At 40.0% G+C, this 16,228-nt stretch overlaps 1 protein-coding gene across 1 annotated transcript in view; it reads left to right on the top strand.

The window, feature by feature from the left end:
- LOC124237488 (probable ATP-dependent RNA helicase DDX60-like) overlaps positions 1-14,555 on the top strand; it is a 116,730-nt gene extending 102,175 nt beyond the window's left edge. The window contains exon 40 of the mRNA XM_046657166.1: positions 14,026-14,555. Coding sequence (XP_046513122.1) covers positions 14,026-14,107 — 82 coding nt within the window. The 3' untranslated portion in view covers positions 14,108-14,555. The remainder of the gene's footprint in view (positions 1-14,025) is intronic.
- Positions 14,556-16,228: the final 1,673 nt, after the last annotated feature.

The raw sequence follows: 16,228 nt of genomic DNA, 5'->3' as shown, positions 1-16,228 counted from the left end.
CATTTTAACTATGTTTATTCTTCCAATCCATGTGCATGGAATGTCTTTCCATCTCTTTATGTCGTCATCAATTTCTTTCAAGAAAGTCTTGTAGTTTTCATTGTATAAATCTTTCACTTCCTTGGTTAAATTTATCCCAAGGTATTTTATTCTTTTTGTTGTCATTGTGAATCAGATTAAGTTCTTGAGTTCTTTTTCTGTTAGTTCATTGTTAGTGTATAGAAATGCTACTGATTTATGTATGTTGATTTTATACCCTGCTACTTTGCTGTAGTTGTTGATTGTTTCTAATAGTTTTTCTATGGATTCTTTGGGGTTTTCTATATATAAGATCATGTCGTCTGCAAACAGCGAGAGTTTTACTTCTTGATTACCTATTTGGATTCCTTTTATTTCTTTTTCCTGCTGAATTGCTCTGGCCAACACCTCCAGTACTATGTTGAATAGGAGTGGTGAAAGTGGGCACCCTTGTCTTGTTCCTCTCCTCAGAAGGATGGCTTTCAGTTTTTGTCCATTGAGTATGTTGTTGGCTGCGGGTTTGTCATATATGGCCTTTATTATGTTGAGGTACTTTCCTTCTATACCCATTTTATTGAGGGTTTTTATCATAAATGGATGTTGGATCTTGTCGAATGCTTTCTCTGCATCTATTGAGATGATCATGTGGTTTTTGTTTCTCATTTTGTTAATGTAGTGTATCACGTTGATTGACTTGCGGATGTTGAACCATCCCTGTGTCCCTGGTATAAATCCCACTTGATCACGGTGTATAATCTTTTTATGTATTGCTGTATTCAGTTTGCCAGAATTTTGTTCAAGGATTTTTGCATCTATGTTCATCAGTGATATCGGCCTGTAGTTCTTCTTTGTGTTGTCCTTGTCAGGTTTGGGGATCAGAGTGATGTTGGCTTCATAGAATGTGTTAGGGAGTACTCCATCTTCCTCAATTTTCTGGAATAGTTTGAGAAGGATAGGTATTAAATCTTCTTTGAATGTTTGGTAGAATTCTCCAGAGAAGCCGTCTGGTCCTGGACTCTTGTTTTTGGGGAGGTTTTTGATTACTGTTTCTATTTCTTTACTTGTGATTGGCCTATTCAGATTCTCCATTTCTTCCTGATTCAGTTTGGGGAGGTTGTAGGAGACTAGGAATTTATCCATTTCTTCTAGGTTGTTCAATTTGTTGGCATATAGTTTTTTATAGTATTCTCTTATGATCCCTTGTATTTCATTGGTATCTGTTGTGATTTCTCCTCTCTCATTCCTAATTTTATTTATTTGAGATTTCTCTCTTCTTTTCTTGGTGAGTCTGGCTAAGGGTTTGTTGATTTTGTTAATTTTTTCGAAGAACCAACTCTTTGTTTCATTGATCCTTTCTACTGTCTTTTTTGTTTCAATATCCTTTATTTCTGCTCTTATTTTTATTATTTCCCTCCTGCTGACTCTGGTTTTTGTTTGTTCTTCTTTTTCTAATTCTGTTAGGTGTCATTTGAGGTTGCTTATGTGAGCTTTTCTCATTTAGTGAAGTGAGCCTGTATTGCAATGAATTTCCCTCTTAGGACTGCTTTTGCTGCATCCCAAATGATTTGGTATGTCGTGTTCTCATTTTCATTTGTCTCTAGATAATATTTGATTTCTTCTTTAATTTCTTCAATAATCCATTGTTTGTTCAAAAGCGTGTTGTTTAGTCTCCACATTTTTGCACCTTTCTCTGCTTTTTTCTTGTAGTTGATTTCTAGCTTCATAGCATTATGATCAGAAAAGATGCTTGATATTATTCACTCTCTTGTATTTATTGATGCTTGCTTTGTTTCCCAAAATATTGTCTAACCTTGAGAATGTTCCATGTGCACTTGAGAAGAATGTGTAACCTGCTGTTTTTGGATGAAGTGTCCTATATATATCTATTAAGTCCATCTGTTCTAATTTTTCAATTAATTCTATAATTTCCTTGTTTATTTTCTGTCTGGATGTTCTGTCCATTGGTGTTAATGGTGTGTTGAGGTCCCCTACTATTATTGTATTGTTGTGGATGTCTTCTTTTAGTTCTGTTAAGAGTTGCTTTACAAATTTTGGTGCTCCTGTGTTGGGTGTGTATATATTTATAAGTGTTATGTCTTCTTGGTGGAGAGTCCCTTTTATCATTATATACTGACCCTCTTTGTCTTTCTTTATCTGTTTTGCTTTGAAGTCTACTTTGTCTGATATTAGTATAGTGACACCTGCTTTCTTTTGTTCATTATTAGCTTGGAGTATTGTCCTCCATCCCTTCATTCTGAGTCTGTGTTTGTCTTTGGGGCTGAGGTGTGTTTCTGGAGGCAGCATATTGTTGGGTCTTGTTCTTTGATCCACCCTACCACTCTGTGTCTTTGGATTGGAGAGTTCAATCCATTTACATTTAGAGTGATTATTGAAATGTGGGGGCCTACTGTTGCCATTTTATGTCTTGTTTTCTGGTTTTCTTCAATTTCCTTTGTTTCTCATCCCATGGTTTAATCTGTTCTGATGGAGAGCTGCTATTCTCTGTTGTTGTCCTACTTATCTCCTTTGCTCTTGGTTTTGTAGCCCCTTTCCTTTTTTTGATTTTTCAGGAATGAGGGTTTTCCTGAGCATTTCCTGAAGAGGAGGTTTTGTGGCAATGAACTCCCTTAATTTTTGTTTATCTGGCAAAGTTTTTATTTCTCCATCGTATTTTCGCTGGGTAGAGAATTCTCGGCTGTAGGATTTTGTCCTTCAGATTTTTGAATATATCATTCCACTCTCTACTAGCCTGTAAAGTTTCTGCTGAGAAATCTGATGATAGCCTGATGGGGGTTCCTTTGTAGGTTAATTTCTTCTGCCTGGCTGCCCTTAGTATTTTCTCCTTGTCGTTGACTTTTGTTAGCTTCACTACTATATGCCATGGCGTTGGTCTTCTTGCATTGATAAAGTTTGGAGATCTATTGGCTTCTGTCACATGAAGTTCCATCTCTCTCACCAGGTTTGGTAAGTTCTCAGCCACTATTTCTTTGAATAGGCTTTCTGCCCCCTTCTCCCTCTCTTCTCCCTCTGGTATACCTATAATCCTTACATTGCATCTCCTAATTGCATGTGATAATTCTCAGAGAGTTTCTTCATTTCTTTTTAGTCTTACTTCTTTCTCCTCCTCTGCCTGCTGCATTTCTATATTCCTATCTTCCAAATTGCTAATTCTTTCCTCCATATTATCAGCCCTACTGTTCAGTGCGTCTAGATTTTTCTTGATCTCCTCTATTGTGTTCTTCATTTCCTGTATTTCTGTTTGGTTCTTCTTTATAGTATCAAACTCTTTTGTGACATAGCTCCTGAATTCGTTGAGTTGTCTATCTGAATTCTCTTTTAACTCATGGAGTTTTTTAATGATGGCTGTTTTGAAGTCGTCGTCATTTAGGTTATGTATTTCATTTTCTTTGGGATTTTTTCTGTGTATTTGTTATTTTCCTTCTGTTCTGGAGATTTAATATATTTTTTCATATTGCTTGATGTTGTAGATTTGTGCCTCCGCGTAGAGATAGAGTTTAGTTACTGCTTCCACTTGTTTCTACTGGTGTGGTGGAGGAGCAGCTGTTTATACTGCACCAACCAGGAACTCTATCAGCTGTTGCTAACTGGGCCTGGGCCCCTCCTCGTAGTCACAGTGGTCCTGTGGGTTCCCTCTTCAGCTGTGGGGGCCGTCACGGGGAAGCTTCAGGCTGCTGGTGCCTACTGTTGCAGACCACCTAGACGTGCCCTCTCCTTGGGGTCTGCAGCTGTGTTATGGGCTTTTCCAGCGGCCAGGGGCAGGATCACTTATATTTGCAGCTCCGTCACTGTCGACGCCCACAAAATCTCACTTGTCCACTATGGGTCACAGCAGAGCTATTGGCATCTTCTGCAGTCTGTGGTTAGCTCACCTAGCTATGCTACTTTTGTCCCAGGGTCTTCCAGCCTTGTGGCTGCCGGGTGGATGCTCTCTACTAGTGCTGTGCAGAGGCTATCACTGAGGCTGCTGTGAGACTGTAGGGTTTTCCCCTGGGCTACGGAGCCAGGTTGCTGGAACTCCACCCAGCCCCAGTCCTCTCCCCCAGGATCTCGGGGAGCCCCTTTCCCTGTCTGGGGGATAGCCGGAGACCTTGAGTTCAGTGGCAGCTGGCTGGCTGCTGCCCTGCCTGGTATTCTCCGCTCCGGGACCCTCCTGGTGTTGTGGATGCTGGGAGGGGCCTCTCCACTAAGGGCAGACAGAGACTTTGCCTGCTGCTGGGGCGGAACTCTGGAGTATCCCCCCAGGCCGCGGAGCCGGTCACTGGAGCTCCACCCAGCCCCAGTCCTCTCCCAGGAGATCTCCGTTAGCCCTGAGCCCCAAGCCGTGATAGTTGCTGTCAGTGGGTCCGGTGGTGGCAGCTGGTGGGCCGCTGCTCCATTTGGGATTCTCTCCAGGTGCCTCCTGGAGTTGTGGATGCTGGGAAGGGCCTCTCCGCTAATGGCAGGCAGAGACTTTGCCTGCTGCCCAGGCGGAACTCTGGAGCTTCACTCCTGGGCCGTGGAGCCGGCTGCTGGAGCTCCACCCAGCCCCAGTACTCTCCCAGGAGATCTCCGGTAGTCCCGAGCCCCGTCCGGCAGTCAGTGGGGCCGGCAGCGGCAGTTGGCCCCCTGCCGCACCATTTGGGATTTTCTCTGGGACCCTCCCGGCATTGTGGATGCTGGGAAGGGCCTCCCCGCTAATGGCGGGTAGAGGTTTTCCCCGCAGACTCAGGTGTGTAACTCTGGAGCTTCCCTCTGGGCTTAGGTGTAATTGCGGGGGGCTTAGGTAGGGCTCTGATCACCTGTTTCCACCGTCACTCCTCTGGTGTGTGCTCCCTCCTGCCCTAGGTGTGTGTCGATGTTCTGGGGGCATCCGCTGGAAGAAAGCCACTTGCAGGTACTAGGCTGTTCGGGGTCGGGGTTGGAGAGTTTTCACCTATCTCCACCTCCTCCCGGAGGGAAGTCCATCCGCCTTCTGATGTATAGCAGCGTGGGTCTCTCAGGTGTCCTGAGATGCTATATGGATATCCTTTGTTAAGCGATGAATGTCCAATTAGTTGTAGACTCGAAGGGGGAGAGACAAAGAAGACTACTCACGCCGCCATCTTGGATCTTCTCCATATCCAGTGTAATTTTAATGATGATTTGTCTTTCAAAATAAAAATCTTTAAGTAAAAATAACAGGCAACTCACCAAAGAGATATACAAGTTGTAAGTACACATAAGAAAAGATCCTCAACATCATATGTCATTAAGGAATTGCAAATGAAAACAATAATGAGATACCACTACATATTATTAGAATGGCCAAAATCCAGAATGCTAACAATATCAAATACTGGCAAGTATATGATGCAATAGGAGCTCTCATTCTTCGCTATTTGCAAAATGGTCTAGCCACTTTGGAAGACAGTTTGGCAGTTTCCTACAAAACTAAATAAACTCTTATCAAAAGATTCAACTATCACATTCCTTGGCATTTACCCAAAGAATTTGAAAACATAGGTCCACACAAATCCCTACACATGGATGTTTGTAGCAGCTTTATTCATAATTGCCCAAACTTGGAAGCAACCAAGATGTCCTTTTGTAGGTGAATGGATTAACTGTGGTATGTCCAGACTACATGGAATAATGGAACACATTATTCAGCACTAAAAAAAAAGAGCTATTCAGCCAAGAAAAGACAAGGAGGAACCTTAAATGCATACTATTGAGTGAAAGACGCCAATCTGAAGAGGTTCCTACTCTATGATCCCAACTATACTGCATTCTGGGAAAGGCAAAACTATGGAGACAATAAAAAAATCATTGGTTGCCAGGAGTTAGAGGGCAGGGAGGGATGAATAAGCAGAACACAGAGGATTTTTAGTGCGGTGAAGCAACTCTCTGTGATACTGCTAATGGTGGATAAGTGTCATTATACATTTGTTCAAACCCATAGAATGTACAATACCAAGAGTGAACCTTAACGTAAACTATGGATGTTGAATGATAATGAAGTGTCAATGTAGGTTCATTGATTCTAACAAATGTACCACTCCGTGGTGGGGATTTTGATAGTTGGAGAGGCTGTGTATAGACAGGGTATACAGGGACAAGGGTATATGGGAAATCTCTGTACCTTCTGCTCAATTTTGCTGTAAATCTAAAACTGCTCCAAAAAATAAAAAGTCTATTTAAAAACTAAGCACAGAGACAGCAGTTTTAGAAAAACTGATTCCTGGAGATCATAAGAATTTCCATAGTCTCTTATTCTCTAACCAAAATAATCTTAATACTTTACCACATTAATTTTCACCTTCTACTTGTAGTTCCAGGTCTTTGGTTGATAGATGATGCTTTTTTTTTCGCATGGCGGAGCTAATTTTAACTCCTCTTTTGGATGAATAATAGAGGGTATGAGAAGCAACCTGGTATCTGTTTCAAAGAGTAGATCTCCTCCTCACCTTTTTCAAAACCTCCCCTTGGGCAGATATTATTGACAGTAACTGTGTTTAATCATAATTTCATTGCTTCATTTGAGGTAAGTCTAGAAGGCTCTGTTTTGTTATTTTGTGGGTTTTTGTTTTTGCTTTGAAGTAGGAACGTTAAAGAGTAACCTAGCACAGTGATTTCACAGGGAACTCACAGCATTTCGTACTCCATTTATTATAGTAATGTGAAATCTCCCTTTCAATGAATTCCTTCTCTGGAATTATTTGGACACAGAAATACCACACTGAGATAATAATTCTTTTGTGGATGAAGCAGTGAGCTGTAAGGCTCTCTGCTCTGAATAAGAGAAGTAGAGTTGGTTGGTTGGCACAAAGAACAAAAATAGTTAAAGGAATTCATCACTGACAGATAGTATTGACAGCATTTGAATTCTTATTTCATTCCTTTATTCATGAACACATGCTGGGCGCCTTCTATGCATCAGACACTGATCTAAAATCTGTGCATGAGTAACTTAGATAGAAATAAACTCCTTATTTTTAAGGAGTTTGTATTCTAATGGGATAGGCAGATAATAAACAAGCAAACATGTGAGAGAGGAAACAAGCCATGCAATCATTTGGGGAAAGAAATTTCCAGGCATAAGTAACAACAATTCAATGACCTTGAGGAGAGAATGAATTTACGTTGAAGATATAGTGAGAAGGCCAGCATAGCTGGAGCATACCAAAGAGAGCAGTAAGAGATGAGTGTGGAAGGATAGGAAAGGCCATAGAAGGTAGGACCTTGTAGACTGTGGAAACTAAATATTAAAAAAAAATTAGACTATTTTGGCCAGGATATAGATATAATCTGATCTGCATTTATAAAAGATGGTTCTGGTGACTGTATGAGAACAGGCAACAGGAGAGGAGGGGGAGGCATGCTACTATGATAGTCTGGGGCTTAGACTAGGGTGGATACCACTGGAAGGGATCAGTATTTAGCCATCAGTATTTAGCTTATGTACGGATGAAATTCCAGATAACTGGTAAAATTCAAGTAAAACTGAGAGAACTTGCTGATGGATTATACAAGGAATATGAAGTTAATAAAAGAAACAAGGATGACATGTAGAATTTTGCCTTGTGATAGGTTGAGTACTGTTAGCTATTCAAATGAACGTATCTTGAACTCAGATAGACATCAGAGCTTGAGGTAAAAATATATCAAGGAGTAGTTAGTATATAAATAATACATAAAGCCACAGGAGTGGATGAGATCACCATGAGTGAATACAGATAGAAGAGGGATGAGACTTGGATCAGTCCAGCACTTTAAAATCAGAATCAACGGTGGAGTTGGAAATAATGACTGAGAAGGTGTGGCCAGTGAGGCAGGAGAAAAACAAGGAGAGGGTGGTGTCCTGTAAGTCAAGTGAAGAAAGTGTTTCAAAAGAGGGAATAATCAACTATGTAGAAGTTTGAGTAGGATGAGAATGGATGTAGCAACGTGGAGGTTGTTGGTTACCTTGACAAATGCAGTTTCATAAAGGAGTGAGTCCCCTTACGAGTGGAGTAATTTGAGGAGAGACTGGAGGCCAGGAGGTAGAGAAAGCAGATAAAGATAACTTTCAGTATCTAAATAGAAGGAAGCAGAGATATGGAGTAATAGTTGGAGTCTGTCTCAGGAGTTTGTGGTACTACAACAAACTACCATTGACTGGGTGGCTTATAAACAACAGAAATTTATTTCTCACAGTTCTGGAGGCTGAGAAGTCCAAGATCAGGGTGTCAACATGGTTGTGTTCTGGCGAGAACCCTCTTCTGTGTTGAAGACTGCTGACTGGTATCCTCAAATAGTGGAAAGCAGAGTGAGGAAGCAAACTCTCTTATGACTCGTAAGGACACTACTGCCATTCATGAGGGCTCCCCCTCATGACCTCATTTAATCTTAATCACCTCCCAAAGGCCCCAACTCCTAATACCATTTCGGTTTTTGAGGGGACATAAACAGGGCCATTTATGAGATCAAATGAAGATTTTTTTAAGATGGCAGAATTAACAGAGTGTTTGTATGCTGTTAATTTATTAGAATAGAGGGAGAAATCAATGAAGCCCAGGGTATTAGTATCCTATGGTGCTATAACAAATTAGCACAAGCTTGGTGGCCTGAGAAGACAGAATGTATTCTCTCACTGTTTTGGAGGCCAGAAGTCTGAAATTAGTAACAATGGGCCAAAATCAAGGTGCCTGCGGGCTGTGCTCGTTCTGGTTGCTCTAGGAAAGAGTCTGATTCTTTGCATTTTCCAGCTTCTTAGCTGCTTTCCTTGCATTCCTTGGCTCATGGCCCCTGTCTCCATCTTCAAAGCTAGCAGCATAGCATCTTCAAATCTTTCTGTTTCTATGGTCACATCACCTTCTTCTGTAGTCAAATCTCCCTCTGCTTCCCTCTTATAAGGACACCATGATTATATTTAGGGCCCACCTTGGTAATCCAGGATAATTTTTCCATATCTCAAAAGCTTAATTTAATTATATCTGGGAAGTCACTTGTGCCATATAAAGCAATATTCATAGGTTTTGGGGGTTAGGACACGGACATATTTAGGGGGCTATTACTCAATTTACCACAGCAGAAGAGAGGGGATGATTCCAGGAGCAATGCCCTTGACCAGGTAAGAGAGTTTAGGTGTGGATAGGAATGGGGATATTTCATTCTTGTTAACAGTGTAATAAGCACTGATGTTGATAGTCTGATATATTTGCTAGTGGAAAGGTGGTAGCATTTGGTCTCGAAGCCTAGACAAATTCCAGTCCTTGGATTCTGTGAGACTCTGCAGAATTTTAATAATAAATTTTCCTTTTTGCATAACTTATTGAGCAGGGTTTCTGTTATTTGCAATCAAAGGATTCCTGTTTAATTTACAAAGTAGTTATTTAAATTTTTATTTGATACCATATCTTTTGTTTTGTTTTGTTTTGTTTTGGTGAGGAAGATTCACCCTGAGCTAACCTATATCGCCAGTCTTCCTCTTTTTTTGCTTAAGGAAGATTTGCCCTGAGCTAACATCTGGGCCAAGCTTCCTCTGTATTTTGTATGTGGGATGCCTTGACAACATGGCTGATGCGTGGATAGGTCTGCACCCAGGATCCAAACCCACGAACTCCTGCCACTGAAAAGGAGCACGTGGAACTTCACCTCCTCGGCCCCGATACTACGTTTTTAAATAAAATTTTCTGCAGAGAAAATTTTCAATCCTTTGAATTTTCCAGTGAACAATTCTTTGACTATTTTCAAACCCCTTTGCAAATCAATGATATTTTTGTTCTCCTGAAATTGGATTTGAGTTGGTTTTAGTGCCAGATAAGTATGTCTTCTAATTTGTTTCCTAGGAATGTGAATAATATATTAGCTGATTGGCCAAATAAATCTCTCAGCTTTTGCCTACACTTGGCAATAGTTTGTTAGTAGTCTCTGATTTTATCGTTCTGGATAACTCAGCTGAACAGTAGAGCTCTTCCTTTAACTTCTTGGGATATTTTCTCAAACTCTTCGTTATAGCCAGGAAGATAAGAATATGAGAAGGGAAATTTATCTTCTAATAGGATTTAATTTCTTTGTAAAAATAAACAATTTATAAAATTATACTACAACTAGCCAATTTTAGCAAACGCAAAAAAACAACGAGGCTGAAATCACTCCTTATCAGTCTCATATGCTGGATTCAAGAAAATTTCACATGTAACTTAAAGCAACGTGATATGTTATGCTGTAATGTTTTAATATAGTTGGAAACCAGAGATTTTGTAGTATTCTTTAGTAAGCCTTAATGTTTTGAAAGACAAATACATAAATTTCGTGATAACAAGTTAATATAATATAAAATATAGTTAATAATTTAGATAAAATATAATTAATAATTTAAGTTAATATAATTTGAAATACCTGTACTTAGTGTCTCAATTGAATTATTCTACCTAGTGAGTTACTTTAAAAATCCTTTGGAAATATAATTCACAATTTCCAATGTCGCTAAAAAATGCAATATGTCAGTATTTAGCTCAAGTATGGGTGAGAGCCTCGTTAACTGCCTTCTTATTTTCTGTGAAACATAACACATGCACAAAAGTTGACTCCATGAATAGTTTTAATACTTTTCTGATTAATAACACCAACATAGCATGCTTACAATTATACATCTTGTGTAATATTTATTTTGGAAAGACCAAAATATTCTTATTATCTTTCTTCTCCAGATAAAAGCAAAATAAAGTCATCTTCTAAATAGTATTATAACTTCAGGCAAACTACTGTTATATTTTTAGTTTTTTAAAAAGAAGTGCTTCAAGTGTTGCATTATTTGTTATTATTTTAAGATACATCTTACAGACCTTTTCAATCCTTGGTTACTTTGAAGACTCCAAAAAGGTGATGGATTTCAGATGAGCACTTCCTCTTTCCCAGGGAGCAGAGGTTGGCCTTGACCGTTCATTAAAGACTGCTTGGTCCGTGGTCACTCTGAGGCAACTGTGGCCTCAGACTCTCATCTGGCCTCTTACTCCACTCAACTATATTTGGTAACTGATCTCACATTTCAGCAGACTGCCACGATCAGGAATTCCAGCAGCGGGCTGGGAAGCTACCCTGGGCCTGAGGGCTGGGTTCTTAGAAATTAAAGGCACTTAGTGTAGAAAGAACTACAATTATGGATCTAATAAACATAGGACTTACACATGTTCCTCTGCACTCTCACCTTGTGGCTGGAAACCAACTGCCCTTTTAACATGTTCTTGAACAAGTGAAAATACAGTACGTGATTCTAAGGAGAAAAAGTGACCCTCATAAGGAATGCTCTTCTTACTATAATCTTCTGCTATATGCATATACATTTTATTTTTTAAATGTTTTAGTATTGAATTAATAGTACATTGTTCAGAGTCCCACCAGTTTTCTTTCTCCCAGACTAAACTGCCTACAGGCAATAACTTTTGGAAATCTCAGATAAAATTTACAACCCCTTCTTAATGTGTGTCCTGAGGAAATGTGCACTATTCCAATATTTTTCTTAATAAAATGTTGCTCATTTCTCTTTGTTGCTGTGGGCTTATTTGCAAATGAATGAAAAAGTTTCTCTCCCTCCTAAGATACATAACAAAGTACAAATTCCCCTTTCTATCTCCCAGGACGTTTAGCCAAGTCTTTTAATGTTTAGAATTCCTTTATCCCAGGGGGAAATTCACACCTTTTTGTATTTCTGAGTCATAAGAATAAAAATGTTGCAATGCAACCCTTCAAAGTGACATTGATTTGTGCATACAATCGAAAGAAAACTGTTGGCTTATCTGCAGGGAGATGGAGGCTGGCGCTCCTAGGGCTGCTCCCAGCCCAGAAGAGAGTTGGGTTCTCAGAATCTGGAAGGGTAGAGGGGTGGTGGGTTCTGTGATTGTCCATAACGCTCATGCAGGATAGTGCAGTTCACGGCAGGGTCTGAGTGTAGACACCTGGGCACTGAGCATTAAGCAACACGGCCGTGGGAGCTGCAGTGAAACAGGTGGATGCCTCTACTTTCTAACGGGCCATGGGGGCTAGAACAACAAATCTCACAATGAATCTTGTGGTGAGCACGTTGGTTTACTAACCAAAGGGAGACTTCTACCACTTTTCCCTGGAATTCCTGGTTCTTAAATCTTCGTATAACGCTAGAGAACAGAGAAATCCATAAGAAAAAGAAGAAACAAAAGTTTATGCTCCTGAGAGAGGTCTCAGCTCGATATGATTTCATTAAAAAAGCAAAAGAAATGTGATATTTCTTTCATTCTATGCATAATAGAGAAAACCATACCTGTTATAAAAATATTGTAAAATAAAAATCTAAAATACTAAAGTTCTCTTAATTAGAAATTTTACACCAGTAGTTTGGCCAAGGCTCTTAAGCTATTATAACAAGTTTCTATTGATTTATTAAGGATGATATTAGTGCATGGAAATGAATAGTTTTGTAATATAGTTTTGAAAATGTTGTCTTGACCTGGTTTTGAGGCCCTGGCTAGGAGCTGGTCAGTTCCCCTTCTTGATCAGTCTTTTACGTCCACACCCTCACTCCAGGCCACTATACACCCACCCTAATTGCCCCAGGGTCAGGTTCTAGACAACCGGGAACAGCCCCTTTACCTCACATCTCACTGAAATTATTCAAACTAGTCAATCCTAAACCTGTTTACCCTGCCTCAACCAATTCCTTCCCGTGGAAACACAAATAAAGGTACTTGCCCACAGATCTCCCTCTTTCTGCCTCTTGACCGACCCTGGTGCTTCCTCTGACTGGCCCTGCATGGCTGTGCTGTCCCCCAGGGAACTGTGAATAGTGAAACTGTCAAACTCTTTCTGACCTCTCTCTCTTGATCTGCATCCGGTCTCATCCTACCTCACCCAAGGTAATATGGCTAAAGCAAGTTTCCCATGCACTTTCACATTGACCAGCAAAGCCCACTTGCATGTGCGTCTGAGAATGGGAAGTGGAGTCAGTGGCCTTTCGCTGGGTCCCAGTGCAGCTTCCAAATGATTATTTCTTCTTATAAAAAGTTCTGCTTCTTTGAAGCACTTGCCACTTGAATTGACCATCCTCTATCTGATATTATTTAATCAAGACTTTGTATCCGGTTGGGCTCTTTCTTCTCTTCTTCATTCCAAGTCCTGCCATTATTCTGGATGACATAAGCACCCATTTATCTATTGATTTCACACCCTGGCATATTGCTTCGTGTTAGTTTTTTGATCTGCTTGTATCTATTGATCTTCACCTCTATTCCTCTTCAACAACTTGGTTCTACAGTCACACTTAGATGTGCTCCACTTCCAAAGTTCTAAATGAAAATGTCTATCACTTATGTATTGCTGCGTATCAAATCACTCTAAAACTTAGAAGCTTAAAGCAATACACAAGAACTTAGTATATTTTTATCAGAGCATTAAAAATGATTCTTTTTGATTTTAAATCCTTGAAAAAGTGTCCTTTACTCCAGGCCAGCTCTTGTCTATGGATTTGCAAATCTTTAGCTCCATTTATAAGTAGATTAGCTTCTGCACGCTTTAAATGTTCATACTTTAAAATGTTCATATCCTTTGTCAATCCTATCCTACTCTACTTTGAGGACATATGTGAAACCATGTTCAGCCCAACATTATTTACGGTAGCAAAAAGTTGGTAACAACCTATTCTCCAATTTATGGAATGGTTAAGTAAACTCATGGAATTCTAAAATGGTTATATAAAGTGATGTTTATTAAATGTTTGTAATAGCCTAGAAAAAACTCATTATAGAAAGATAACGGAAAAAAGAAGAAAATCATTTGTATTTGCAAGATGAATGCACTATTAAAATGTGAGCATCTTTTTTGTGGCTGAAGATTTTAATATTTGAAATTGAGTTGATGTAAAGAGAAATAAACGCTGGATTAGACGAGATAGTTTGATCTCTCTTTCCTCCTTGAGAGGGGAAAGGCAAATCTACCAAGATAACTGGATATTTAAAAATGGCTTTGAGACTTATTTGACCTAAATAGAAACTCAGCCTTTTGTTTCTCTTAAAGTTCGCATCTGACATGCCTCGCGGAGGTCCCTAACGAGGGAATATCAAACTTGCAGGTGGAGTGGTCGCTGCCCGAGAACTAGGGACAGCTGTATAGATAAGAGTTTCAGAAGCTGCTTACCAAAGAGAACCTCATGTGGAAGAATGTGGCCGTCACTCCCTGGGAAAACGGAAAGGAAGGAAGAATACGACAAAGGAGGAAACCAGCTGTTGGACCAAAGAAGGATTTAAATATTTAAAAAATGCCAACCGTTGAAGACAGTTGCTCTGCCACACAAGATCCTGAGGTCGGTCCATCGTCTACTTCTGTTCGATGAGCAATTTGCTGAATACTATTTTGGGCAAGAATTTTTACAGAACTAGCGTATCTTCAGCCCCTGAGGTTTCCTCTGATTGACTGATCAACAGGTGTTGAAAAAGCCTGTGGCAGAAATATCACAGATGCAGTGAGCTCATTTTAATTTTATATCTGAGTCTGTGATTTTGTTTGAATGTTTTATTTGTTTCTCCATGATAAAGAGGTAAATAAATTATTGCTGACGTAATCACTTTCCCATAGGTATACATACACATTTATTAATACCGTCATTTATTTATGATTTGTAAGTTTAATACTGAGCTTCTGATTATACAATTTAAACCTAAGCAAATTTAGTAGAAAATGAATTGTCTTTGTAATGAAAGGTGTTGGCATTATGATTTTAAGAAAGCGTGCAACTATCTTGGCTTTTAAAAAAAAAATTAATTTTACTTGGAAAAATAAATAGTATTGAAATTCCTTACAAAGCCTTGTCAGGTAAGCTCCTGAAACAACAATCACATCATAGTCAGAGAAAAAGAAAAAAAACAAGACAGTACAGTATTAAATCGCTACACTCTTGGCAAATAATTTTCAGGAATTTAACCATAAGTCTTTATTGAATAAGACCTGATGGATGAACATTGGTTACCCTCACCCCTTCTCCATTTAATAGCCCACTTTGGTGCGTGTTCTTAAACCTGAAAAGAATGAATGGTTCCTCACAGTGGTTGCTCACACCACAACCTTAACGCTGTGGGTCCCATTAAGGCCCTTGTACTCAAAACTCAGTATTATTAAAATTACTGGCTCAATCCAATTAGCAGCTGGCAAATAATTTGTTATTTTAGAAAAGGCTAATATGTTCTGTTCAGTGCCTATTTCAACAGCCTCTCAGCCACTGTTTGCCTTCATCCCTGAAGGGACACGATATACCTCTGCTAGGCTCCCTAGGCGGGTACCTCAGCAGCCTTGCTGTTGCAACTATCTTTGCAGGCAAGATCTTAACTGTGTTCACCTTCCTCCAGGAACACAAGAATGATGTTGCATTGATGATATCATCCTCTGAGGAGATCCATTTATCCATTTGAAATGCTCATTCAGGGGATACAAATACTAACAAAGTGGCTTATGAAAAGGCGATGGGCCACTGCTCCCCAAATAGTGCAAGGCTCTGCCACCCTGGTGAAATTCCCCGAAATTATTTGACGCACTGAGGCTGTTGCATCTCTGACAATGTCAACCCCCAGCTATTGTCCCCCTCAGCACCCCCAACATTAATGCAAGTCCAACAACTTTTAGTTCTTTTTGGGCTCTGGAGGCAACATATTCTGCATTTACTCATTTTAGTTAGCCTCACTGATGCTGTAACTTGCAAATCAGTCCAACTTAAATGGCATCCCCTCCAACAAAATGCCATAAAATCTGTCCAAATTGACATCAACAGGCATTCTTGTAAGTGCCCTCAGAGACCCCTTCACCATAGAAGCCTTAACAACTGCTTCTCATGACTCCTGGAGACTCTTGAGCACCTATGATGACTATAAGTTGCCCACGGACATCTGATACAAAATACTGCCCTTTCTCAGCTCTGTACTATCCATCATTAGAGTGATATTTACTGGCCACATTCTTGGATCTCCTGGAAACAGAGGCTTTTACAGGCCCTGAGCCTAGGACCCTCTGTACTCAGTTGCCCATTATGCCATGGGTCATGGAAGCAATATCCCACAAGCTTGGAATTGCAACTGAGACGTCCTTTCTACAGGATGGAGCCAAACATGGGTTCCCTGGCATATCTCACTTGTAGGAGGGATCCAAGTCCCCACTGTCTCCTATCCTCAGTCCCTTGCTAGATGCCATAGTGCCAGAGGAAGTTGCCCCTCTCTGAGACATCTTGGCTACC

The sequence above is a fragment of the Equus quagga genome, chromosome 3 (genome assembly GCF_021613505.1).
Source record: "Equus quagga isolate Etosha38 chromosome 3, UCLA_HA_Equagga_1.0, whole genome shotgun sequence".
NCBI classification, from domain to species: domain Eukaryota; kingdom Metazoa; phylum Chordata; class Mammalia; order Perissodactyla; family Equidae; genus Equus; species Equus quagga.
This window is presented reverse-complemented; position numbering and strand designations above follow the sequence as displayed.